Consider the following 12,578-nt stretch of genomic DNA (forward strand, 5'->3'; position numbering starts at 1 on the left):
AAAAAAAAAAAACCTGTATTGACTGGTGTTTACTATGGAATCACATGGACAGACTTAAATTTGGCTCAGGACACATTCAGCATTTTCATCAGCAGGTGGGGGGAATAGATTGAGGTCTCATGGGACACTACTCAGAAATGAATATGAATGGGCTGCTGTACACCATAGTATGGATAAATCCAAAACAATTACATTGGGTTAAAGTAGTCAGACCAAAAAGTCTATTCATGTAAAACTCTAGTAAAGGCAAACTGATCTGTAATGACGGAATGCCGATGAAAGAGCGGGGAGCGAGGAAACTTTCGGCTGTGCGTGTCACAATTGCCAATAGATTCACGGTGCCTTTATATGTCAACACTTATCAGACTATACGCTTAAATATATGCAGTTTATTATATGTCAATGATGACGCCATAAATGATAAGAAAAGAGTTATTGCCAACAGGGTGTGGTGGCTTTGTCTTTAATCCCAGCACTCACGAACTGTGAGTGCAAGACCAACCTTAGTTATACAGCGAGACCCTATCTCGAAATAGAAGGTGTTGAGGGCATCAGTAAGTCTGTGTTCCAAGTCTCCTCTCCCTTGATCCTCGGTAATTAGGAACCTGGAGTTCTGTTCAGGAGTCATCTCCCGCACCTTGTCAAATCTCCGAGGGCCCCATTTTCTGGATACTTCTTTTTAGAGCGGCCTTGACGTCAGCATTCCTCAGGCTGTAGATGACAGGATTGAGGATGGGGGTGATCACAGCATAGAAGAGGGACAGCAGGGGGTCCGTGGCTGGGTCGTAGCTGGCCTTAGGGCGGATATAGATAAAGATGGCAGTACCGTAGAAGAGAGATACCACTACCAGGTGGGAAGAACAGGTGGAGAAGGCCTTGCGGCGACCAGCAGCTGATGGGATGCGGAAGATGGTGACCAGAATCCGCCCATAGGAACTAAGGATGAGGCCGAAGGGGCACAAGATGATGAGGGCAGCAGCCAGGATAATCTGCAACTCGTTGAGCGAGGTGTCTCCACACACCAACTGCAGCACGGGCTGAATCTCACAGAAGAAGTGAGGGATAGCGTTGGGGCCACAGAAGGGCAAGGAGAAGATGAAGGAGGTGTGGCCCAGCCCCACTAAGGCCCCGCAGGCCCACGCCGCGCCGGCGAGCTGCACACACACCCGCCTGCTGAGCAGCATTTGGTAGCGCAGGGGCTCGCAGATAGCAGCATAGCGATCATAAGCCATGGCAGCTAGCAGGCAGCACTCGGTGGCACCAAAGAAGAGGAAAAAGAACATCTGCAGAGCGCAGCCGGAGCGCGGGATGTGGCGCCGACCAGTGAGCAGATGGTGCAGCAGCAAGGGGACGGTGACCGACGTGTAGCAGATCTCCAGGGCTGAGAGGATGCGGAGGAAGAAATACATGGGGGATTGCAGCGCTGCGTCTGTGGAGACTAGAGCCACAATAAGGAGATTGCCTGCCACCGTGAGCAGGTAGACAGCCAGGAAGAGGGAGAAGAGGAGGCCATGAAGGTGGACCAGACGCGAGAAGCCCACCAGTACAAACTCAGTCACCAGGGAGGCGTTGGTGCCCATCTACCACAGCCTATGGCCAGGTAGGAGGGGGAGGGCAAGAAACGCTACTGTGTGTGCTTGGAAGCAGGCAGAGATGACCTCTTTGCCTGGGAACTCCTTTTTTTCTTAAGCTATCAGGGCCTTTGAACGGAGGTGTCCACGCACAAGCCCATGTTACACCCTGGTCACCCTAAGAATGCCCTGGGTGTATATTTGTCTTTGATCTCTGCGCTGTCCCCACCCTCAGAAATATACCCTAAATTTAGATTCTTCTGCTCTGGCTCCGGGCTGTTCTGCCCTCTCTCCCATTCTTCCTTATATTTTAGGTTTCAGTTATATCTCAGGAAAACCTAGAACTCACTGTATTCCAAACCGGTCTCCAATTCATCTTGATCCTCCTGCCTCAGTTTCGTGAGCGCTGGGATTACGGTAAGTAAACACCACATCCAGCTGTTTTGTATTTCCCAATTTCCCATCCCTGCTGGGGTGGACATTTCCTTCTCAGATGAACACGATTTGATTCACATTCCTAGCGGGACAAATCCTACTCCAAGTCAAGGAGATTTCCTGTCCTGTTAAATCCTTTGTCCTTCCTTCTCCAATACATTTCTTTCTTTTCTCCTCGCAATGCATCTCTTCTCTGATCCATTCTTCCCCACTTCCACCAGCCTCTCTTTATTTGCTATCATCTTACCTCACACAGAGTTCACAATCTCCATTTGGTAGAAAAGACTCAAAATAATCATCTCTTTCAGGCAGCTGCAGGAAATAAAGCTATTAACTAGTCAGCGGAGTGTGGATCTCTGTAGTAAAAGTGCGGTGGAATACGAGACCTTCTTCAGCTGCTCATCTTTGCATCTTGGTGCACTTCGTCCTTTTGACTCTGGAGACAAACCTCATGGACGCATACAATAACATGTTACACTTCTAAATCTAAGCATAGAAGAGTACACTAATAAACTCAGAAGCCAGATTCATCCACGGTCACAAATGTATCATATTTTATGTACATATACAAACATCATTACCAACAACACTGAAAGAGACTACATATAGTAAAAACATAGACACCCAAAAAGACAAACTTAAGTGGATACATACATTCAAATGCTATGCAAAAATGTAAATGTTCTTCAGAGCCACGAGCCCACCCATCAGTCCTGTTGTAGTGCAGTTCTTTCTTTATTTCACCCTGGATCTCCCAGCATTGTCCTGGACATCATCTGTGCAGTGTTTTCCTACTTGGGAAAGTAGCCATTGATAAAGGCAGATAGTCCCTGACGCCTGGCTTGTTTTTTTCTTCCTTCTGCAGCATGGGTTCCTCACCAGGAGAATTTTCTTTACGTCTCTGAGGACTTGAGTCTCCTAGTACATTCTGCTTTCCAATTGGGAGAGTCTCAAACAATTAATTCACAATAATGACTAACGTTATTTTGGAGTCTTTTCTTAGATGGCAAGAAGCAGAGGCTGAGAACTTTTCACAGACAACATCAAAGGTTGTGGGTCTCCTTCTTAGCTCTCATGTACTATTTCTGGTCATTCATTTTTATTTTCTCCTTTCCATCGTTGTAGATGTCACTACATCCACAAAACCAGTAATTCTACTATTATTGATATAGTTCAATAATGAATTTATGGTGTGTGTTTGTGTGAGTTAACTGCATGCGGAGGTCAGAAGTTGATATTGTTATTTTTGTTTTGTTTTTGCTTTATTTTTGTTTGTTTATTGGAGGAGTTACTTTCATTGGTTAATAAAGAAACTGCCTTGGCCCATTTGATAGGCTAGCCCGTAGGTGGGTGGAGTAGACAGAACAGAATGCTGGGAGAAAGAAGCCGAGTCAGTCAGTCGCCATGATCCTCCCACTCCAGACAGACGCAGGTTAAGATCTTTCCTGGTGAGCCACCTTGTGGTGTTACACACATTATTAGAAATGGGTTAAAGCAAGATGTCAGAATTAGCCAATAAGAGGCTGGAACTAATGGGCCAGGCAGTGCTCAAAAGAATACAGTTTCTGTGTAATTATTTCGGGTAAAGCTAGCCTGGTGGTGGAAAGCGGCCTGCTGCTCTTATTACAACAGTTTATTGAGATATAACCTCACTATATGGCTCTGGCTGACCTTTATAGACAAGGTTACCCTTAACTCTTCTGAGCCAATTCACCGTTATCACACCACTGAACAAATTAGAAGGGGCAGGGAACCTCTTTACCAGTGTTTGCCACCAAAATTTCAAACCTCCTTCTTAAACTATATTTTTGTGGCATGCTAGACTTCCTTTGACCTTCTTTCTTTTTTTCTCTGTTAGTCCATTCCCTTCATTTAACCCCAATTTCCTCTTTTTGCAGCCCAGGCTGCCTACAGATTCTTTATGTAGCTGATAGTGATCTTGAACTCTTTTCTGATCAAAGCCTCCACCTTCTAAATATTGGGAGTTTAAGCATTCGCCCTTATGCTGGGCTTCAACAATCTAACTTTCTAGTGTGACAAATATTGACAGATATAATCCACAAAGATTTTACTCTTAGTGTGCCTTAACTCGTTAAGAGTTGTATGAGGCTCTCCTGACTGGAAAGCAGAATGTGCTGGGAGGCTCAGGCCCCAGAGACTTAAAGAAAATCCTCCTAATGAGGGACACATGTTGCAGAAAATAAGCCGGTCATCAGGAACTATTTCCTTTATCAATGGCCGTTTTCCCAAGCAGTAAAACACTATACAGGTGATGTCAAGTAGGGAGTTTGTATTACTATCTCAAAAGATACAGTTTTGAATGTCATAATCACAAAAGTTTAAATCTTTAAAATATAATTCTGGGAGTATTTTAAAATTGCTTTAAAGACATTTATTTAGATTTTTCAAGGGAGTATTTATTCAGGAAACATAAAACATGGGAAAACAGGCTACTGTATCTCACCAGATAGGCAAATGTGTACAAATTTTTGCATGCATAGCACTCAGCTCAGGTATGCTCATGAAGCATAGATATACCAATTATGAGTGCTATATTAAGGACACTAGTGAATAAGCAAAATTATGAACATACTTCAATATGGCTGGCAGTTGTGCGCATGGGGTTTTTTACCCACAATTACCTGATGAAGTTTATGACTTTCTTAGACAGTAGATGAAAAGGTACATGGGAGTGTGAAGTCCATCCAGGGTCACAAGGAGCATGGCAAGGGTATTGCCCAGAAAAGCATAAGGAGAGAAGGAGGAAGAGGGAGAAGAAGCTGGATACATCACAAATTATAAAAACTACGGAGCAATGAATTCTGCAATGTTGTTTGTAACCAAACCTCCATCGTTCAATTTTACCAATAAAGACTCAGAAGCCAGATGTTGGGCTAAAAGCCTGCTAGCTCAGAGAGGCAGAGAAAGCACCCAGCTGTCCTTCCGCCTCTGTTAACATCCCAGAGAAAGAACCTTTCTCCTACTCCATCTCAAACAAGACCCCTCAAACTCAGTGTCCCTCCCTTCTACTTCCTGTGCATCTCTCTGTCCATTCTCCTGAATCCCTCTTACTCTCTTTTTTTCTCCCATGAACTGGTTGCTTGCTTTGCCTCTTGACCTACAGTTGACTTTATTTAATTCTGTTTATAATATTGAAGCAGAAAACTCTTGGATTAAAGGTGTGTGTCTGAGTCACACTACAACTAGAAATAGGTTTTTCCAGTAAATAATACAATCTCGGGGTTCATAGTGCTACCAAATATCTCACAACATTCCTCGTTTTGTCTAAAATAAAAGGTTTAAACACAGTAAAACTATTTATAATAATGAAGCTATTTCTGCCCAGTTTTCCACAGTATCCAGTTTGGTTATACTTAACCGTCTTAGGATTAAGTATTTTTGAATTCAAAGTTCTGTAAAACGTACATGTCAGTCTCATATGAACTCAGCAACTCAAATGCTGAAGTTGATCTTTGGGCGGTATTTGTTAGCTTACTGGCAATCCTAGCTAGGCAGAATGCAGCAGCTAACCAGAAGGTGTGCAATGTTTGTGCAGAACAGTGGTGGTTATCTGGTGGGAAGGGGCAGTCACTTGGGCAAAGATGGTGGCATGGGTACAGGCTCTAGTCTGTGGATCTGAGCTGGGATTTCAATCCAGTCAACTGGAGGGGGGCAATACCCCTTGGCCAATTTACTCTTTTTCTTGGGACATTGATTATCTGTCATTTTTCTTCAGAGGTTTCACTTGTCCAGTGTTCTCCAGATTCCATAGTGGGATTTTTTTTTTTATTCTCCTGTAAAGGCAAAAACAAAACTGCCCCAACTCCAACTTTGGGGAGTTCCTTTTTTGGCTGTCTTACCTATATGATGCTGTGGAACAATGGTCTTGTACTCTGTAAAGATTTGTCACTTGTATTGGTTTAATAAAATGCTGATTGGCCAGTAGCCAGGCAGGAAGTATAAGGGGGTAACCAGGCAGGAAATATAGCTGGGGTGACCAGAATAGGAGAATTTTGGGAAGAAGAAAGGCTCAGTCTGTAGTTGTCATCCTGACACAGACGATGCAAGATGAGAGAATGCCTCACTGATAAAAAGTACCAAGTCATATGGCTAACACAGACAAGAATTAGGGGATAATATAAGATGTTAATTAATAAGAAGCCTGAGCTAATAGGCCAACCAGTTTATAATTAACGTAGGCCTCTGTGTGTTTTTTTTTGGGACTGAACGACTGCAGGATTGAGTGGGAAAGAAACCTCAGTCCACAATATGCGCTATATTGATGTCTTTGTAGGTTTTGCTAGATTATGCCATTTCCATTCACGCCCCCTATTACAATCTATCTTTGCCACTTTCCTGCTAGTTAGGATAGAGCAGAGTCAGGTGAATTTGTTGGTGAGTTACTGGAAAGAGACTGGGAGTTGGTGGTGAGATTGCCTTGGGGAGTGCAGGGTATTTTTCCTTAAGGGGATGGAAAGGAAGGTTTCCTGTAGCTCTTTTAGTTTTTGCTCCAGTTGTGGTCAAGCCAACATTCAGGAATTCTCTAATAATGATGATGATGCCGCGCCGCAGTGGGCTGCTTCATCTTGTTCGTTTAAGGTTGCCCTGCAGTAAGTCTGTAATTTGTTCTCAAGGGCCTCTTCTGCCAGCCTTCCCTTGTGATAAAAGGGCTCACAGTGAAAGGGCAGGATGATTGGGAGCTAGAAGTGGGCATGAAGGTCGGAGAGAACAGTTTAGAGATGGAGAGAGGCAAGGTAGGTGTTTCTAATCAAGATCCTGTATTATTTCAAGTTGAGCTAAAACCTGAAGGGGCTGAAGTTGGGAAATCCAGCCATTCTGAAGTCTTCAGAAAACCTTAGCCTCTCTTCTTTAGCTTTGTCTGGAGAGAACAAGCTGTTCTATAACACTTCCCAGGTAAACTTTCATTTCTGTATAAAGTTTCCCAGATTTGTTCATAGACCTTTTAAAAAAGCTAACAGGTTGGTTTTGACAGCTGTTTTCCTCTAATTGACCAAGAGAGCCCAAAAGTCCCTTTGTGGCAAGCATTTCAGGAAATCCTGTTTGATTCCTTCAAGATCCTAGTGTTGAGGTTTCCTTCATTGGATCCTTACAAGATGATTCCAGTCTCTTCCCTGTTTCCCTGGTCCTTTACAGAATGGGGTGGGCACTCCTGCCCCCCAGGCTCTGGTTAGTGTCCTATGATAGACACAGCCAATGTTCTCACCTTCATTCTCATGGCATGGGAAAACTTAAATATGCTTAAAATTGTATGATTTTTTTTACAAAGTCTTTGAAATTTATCTATCATTTGGCATTCATAAAAATAAAATGTTTAGCAGATATTATAAAATATAAAGTAACATTTTCTTGTTTTAAAGATAAGTTACAAATTATAATTTAGCATACATTTCTTTAAACATGTGTACTTGGGTGTTATTCGAATTTATTTTCCAGAGTGGTGATGGTTTCAGCTGAGGGTTCTCTGCTGCCTTGGAGTCTGTGTTGAATGGGAGCTGCAGCTCTAACCCAAGATTGTCTGGGAGTCATTGCTCATTAGAAAATTGGACAGGTATTTTTCAATATTCTCATTTTCCAATAAGTTAGTAAGACCAAAGTAATCATTATCCTGCATTCAGTTTCTAACTTCAGAGTCAGCCATCCTCCCATCCTGGAGGCTGTACAGCAACAAATTCTTTAGCTTATGATAATTCCTGTTTCTCATTTCTCACTCCCTTGCCTCTGCTATGTCTGTCTCGCTTTTCTGCAGTCCTAAAATCTCACTACTCTCCTCTTCTTCCTCTTCCTCCTAACTCCCTACTCTTTGAACAATAGGGTTGGTTATGCCATCTTCTGAAAACCCTAATGATCTTTTTTTTTTTTTCTTATAGGAAAGCAGACTTCAAGTGGAGAACTCTTTCTCCCCCATTCAAGAGATTTATTGGGAGGGAAGAATCCAGGAGAGTGAATGCCTCTGCCAGGTCGGAAGAAGGGCAGCCCAGATGGGAAACTTTTAAACACTAAATATCAGGATTGTGCGACCTTGTTTGGGTTGGTCAGTATCCTTACCTGTGTCCTGCTCAGGGACAGCATAGAGAGATTGTAAAGCACAGATTTGTTTTAGTGCAGATAAAATAATCAGGACGTTACAGAGTGAGTGCACAGAATGGCAGATGGAAAAATGGGCAAGGAGGGTCCTTGGGCAATGAGCAGCAGCCCCAATAAAGGGCAGAACCCCAGACTGGTGGAGCCACAGATGTAGGTCAGAGGAGAGGCGGTTTTACATCTCAGATCTTTGTTGTTCACTATGGTAGATTGAAATTTTATCTCCTGTAGGGTGTATGGTGGGTGTATGCTTTTAATCCCAGCACTTGGGAGGCAGAGTCCATCCTGGTCTACATAGCAAATTCCAGAGAAGCTTGTGCTGAAAGCACTTCCTTTGGGGAGAATGGAAATTATAAACATAAAACCTGTGACTATGTCTTTACATTTCACTATCATCTGGGTGAGTTCTCTCTCTTTCTCCCTCCGTTCCTCTCCTCACTCTCAATTCTCATTATCTTGGATTTAGGTTTTCCTGATGCTGTTGTCTAATTTCATGTGGACCCTGTCACCATACCAATCTCTGTCTTAAAAGCCCGCACTCAGCCAGGCTTTGAGGCCAACAGGGCGGAGTTGTAGATACAGCTCGTGACCAGCAGAGGGGGCCCTGTTCCATTGCTGCCTTCCTCTCTGTTTTACTCATCTGCTTCTTAGATTAAGGGTTCTCAATCTTCTTAATGTTGCAACTCTTTAATACAGTTGCTTATGTTGTGGTGAATCCCACCCCTCACCATAAAATCGTTTTTGTTGCTACTTCATAACTGTAACTTTGATACTGTTATAAATCTTAACGTAAATATGGGATATACAAGATATCTGATATGTGACCACTTGTGAAAGGGTTGTTTGACTTCCCAAGAAGACATGGCCCACGGGTTGAGAACCGCTGTTTTGATGCTCCTTCAGAGATGAATTTCCTTGATCACCCTTGGCTACTTAACTCTGCAGCCTCTTTTTCATCCTTACACGCTGTGACACTTCCTGTCTCAGAATCGATCCACAGCTTTTTATCTGGAATACCCTCATCTCCCTTACATTTTCTTCAGCCGTAGCAAGCTACTCAGCACCTCTTCTCGCAGAACTATTTCATTCAGGGTTAATTTACCAGCTTCCTCTCCATGTGCTGCAATCACCTGCTGTTGTGTGCACCTGTTACATAAGGATCCTTAAAGTAATTGCCTGGTTTTATTTGACTGGGAATCCTAAAGATTTAAAATAATGTCCTCTATATAATCAATATATGATTACTAAAGAGAAGAGTGGCTAGTCACGGAGACCCCGGGGGAGACATGAAACTTAAGCTGTGCCTCTCTGTCTCTGAGGAGGTAGCACGAGTGTTACACAGAAATAGAAAATGTAATTCCATGCAATAGACAGATTTGGCCTGTGGCAAAGTCACAAACATCATGCAGACTCCTGAGCCTCTTGGCCCCGAGCCACTCAGTTTCACCGTCTTAGACAGCTGTTGTAGGGCGTTTGTGTTAAACAATTTCATGTTATAATTGATACGTACTTTTATTACTACTATGGAGTAGAAACAGTTTAAATCCTGTGAGAATACGTGTATGGTTTGTTCTCGCTTTCTCCTCAGCCATTCTCCTTCACCTGCAGCCATCCTACATCCACTCTCTGCAGTGAAAGCATGTGAAGAAGTCCTGCCTGCAGGACAAGGATCTCTTCAGCTCTTCAGAAGCACTGTGCTTCCTCAAACCTCTGCATCCACAAGCTTTTATATCAGGGTAACATTGCCCACTCCACTGTCTTTTGGCTGGCCCACTGTTATCTGGCCTTCAAAACTTTGTTTAATATAGGCCAGTATCTTATAAGACAGTAAGTTAAAAGCTACTGTCTTCAGGAAGCTGCCCCAAACTTATTCTCACCCCACAACTTGAGTCTGGGTTTCTTTTCCTTCTCCTCTCACAGATCCTACAACTTCTTGATCACCATCATCTATTATACCACAACCAAAACCTCTATTCATCTAAAGAAATTGTACTTACAGAGGTCATTTTGATAAACATTTCTAAAAAACCAGAGAAAAGAGGGGCCATCATACACACATAGGAGTGGAATATAGAGGAAGAAATGGTAGGAAATTAACAAAATTGATGAGGCAAGTGTCTGTGTGAGGGGACCAGAGAGGCTGTTGAAGATGACTAACCTTTACCGTGGGATTCCAGCATAACATTCCAATCTTCTGCAGCAGTGTTGGCTGTGGTTGTGAAAGGTAAAAGTTTCTTGTTGGAGGACACGCATGGTGGTCACTGCGTAAAGTTTTTGTTTTTATTGAAAATTTAAATATGGATAAGCTCTCCTAGGCCATTAGGAATATGCTACATTTAAGAGCATGGGAAAGGAAGAGCCAAAGTGGTAACAACTAAAAGGGGAAGATGGAGACTCGTTTAATCCATCCTCATTTTACGCACTCTGCCATCTTGTTTCAGCCCTATCAATCTTAGAGTTGCAGCAGACAACAGAGACACACTAGAATTTCTCTAGCTACTGTCAAGTCAAGCAGAAAACTGAATGATCCCATGGAAAGTGTCTCCACAGGAAACCAAACTGTCACCGAGTTTGTACTTCTTGGCTTCCATGAAGTCCCTGGGCTGCACCTCCTGTTCTTTTCTGTTCTTACGATCATCTATGCCTCCATCATCACAGGGAACATGCTTATTGTAGTGGTGGTGGTCAGCTCCCAGAGGCTTCACACGCCTATGTATTTCTTTCTGGTGAACCTGTCCTTCATTGAGATCCTCTATACCTCCACAGTGGTGCCCAAAATGTTGGAGGGCTTCCTACAGGAGTCTGCCATCTCTGTGGCTGGCTGCTTGTTCCAGTTCTTCATCTTTGGCTCTCTGGCTACAGATGAGTGTTTTCTTCTGGCTGTGATGGCGTACGATCGCTACCTAGCAATCTGTCACCCTCTAAGATACCCAGTCCTGATGGGACCTAGATGGTGTCTGGGGTTGGTGCTCACAGTCTGGCTGTCTGGATTCATGGTGGATGGACTAGTTGTTGCTCTGATGACCCAGCTGAGATTCTGTGGCCCCAACCAAATTGACCACTTTTACTGTGATTTCTCACCTTTGATGGTCCTGGCCTGCTCAGACACTGGAGTGGTCCAGGGGACTACGTTGGTTCTCTCTGTTGTCTTCCTGACTGTCCCCTTTGGGCTGGTTCTGGTCTCCTACGCTCAGATTGTAGTGATTGTGCTGAGAGTTCCCTCTGGGGCCAGAAGAGCAAAGGCTTTCTCCACTTGCTCCTCTCACCTGGCTGTGGTGTCCACATTCTATGGAACACTCATGGTCTTGTACATTGCGCCCTCTGCTGTCCATTCCCAGCTCCTCTCCAAGGTTGCTGCCCTGCTCTACACAGTGGTCACTCCAATCTTCAACCCTGTCATCTATACCTTGAGGAACCAGGAGGTGCATCAGGCACTAAGCAGGTTTCTCTACTGCAAAACAACTGAAATGTGACCTAAGGGGGATAGTGAAGATTTTTTTTATTGGACTTTCAGTGTCTTGATGACTGAAAAGTCTCCCACAATGGGCTAGAGATGAGAACTTTGTTCTTTCCCAAAATTTCCCTTTAGATCTTCTGAATTATGCCCGAGGGGAAGACAATGGTGTAACAATTCTCAAATGCTAGTATTGTGGTTTGAATGACAGTGGCCCCCACAGGCTCATACATTTGAATTTTGGTCATCAGGTAGTGGCACTATTTGAAAGGATTAGGAGGTGTGGCCTTGTTGGAGGATGTGTGTCACTGGAGGTGGACTTTGACCTTTTGAGAGCCTAAGCTAGGCCCAGTGGCTCTTTCTCTTCCTGCTTCCTATAGATCTGGATGTAGAACTCTTAGCTACTTCTCCAGCACCATGGCCATGTGTGTGCTGCCAGGCTACCTGTCATCACAATGGACTAAATCTCTGAAATTGTAAGCAAGCCTCTTTGATAAGTGTTGCTGTAGTCATGGTGTCTTTTCACAGAAAGAGAACACCGACTAAGACAGTTAGTTTAAGAGATTATGTAAACTAATATGGGTTTTTGAAAATTGAACATACCATAAATAGTGTGCTGTTTTGATCATCAAACAGGGTAGACATGTACTGATTTGTTAGTCTGTAGCCCATTGCTGTATATAGTGCCACTACTACTGATTAATGAAAAGACAATTAAAAAAAGAAAATATCAATACTGAAACAAATTTAGAATTAATCCTCACTTATATTACTATAAGTGACATTTAAAGAGTTTTTTTCTCTTGGGTGTGTGTGTGTCTACAGCTTGTATAGTAGTATTTGCAACTTGTTTTCCCACTGAATAATACATCATGAACAAATCCTATACTAACTATTTCTTTCCACCTCTTTCTTCTTTTAAGTTTCTTCATATGGCTAACCATAATAGAATAGTTTAAATAAACTTCTGTTGTTAGGAATGTTTAGCTATACTCAGCTTTTTGATCCTACTGCAC

At 43.1% G+C, this 12,578-nt stretch overlaps 2 protein-coding genes across 2 annotated transcripts; one reads left to right on the forward strand and one right to left on the reverse strand.

The window, feature by feature from the left end:
* Positions 1–633: 633 nt before the first annotated feature.
* On the reverse strand, positions 634–1,647 carry LOC101991574 (olfactory receptor 10C1). Its single transcript, XM_005360486.2, has one exon. The coding sequence runs from the start codon at positions 1,578–1,580 to the stop codon at positions 642–644; it is 939 nt and encodes a 312-aa protein (XP_005360543.1). The 5' UTR covers positions 1,581–1,647; the 3' UTR covers positions 634–641.
* A 7,305-nt stretch (positions 1,648–8,952) lies between these two features.
* Positions 8,953–12,562, forward strand: LOC101991291 (olfactory receptor 11A1). Its single transcript, XM_026785439.1, has one exon. It carries the CDS (start codon positions 10,640–10,642, stop codon positions 11,579–11,581), a length of 942 nt encoding a protein of 313 aa, XP_026641240.1. The 5' UTR covers positions 8,953–10,639; the 3' UTR covers positions 11,582–12,562.
* The last annotated feature ends 16 nt before the right edge of the window (positions 12,563–12,578 follow it).

This window comes from Microtus ochrogaster, linkage group LG2, assembly GCF_000317375.1.
Source record: "Microtus ochrogaster isolate Prairie Vole_2 linkage group LG2, MicOch1.0, whole genome shotgun sequence".
Taxonomy (NCBI): Eukaryota; Metazoa; Chordata; class Mammalia; order Rodentia; family Cricetidae; genus Microtus; species Microtus ochrogaster.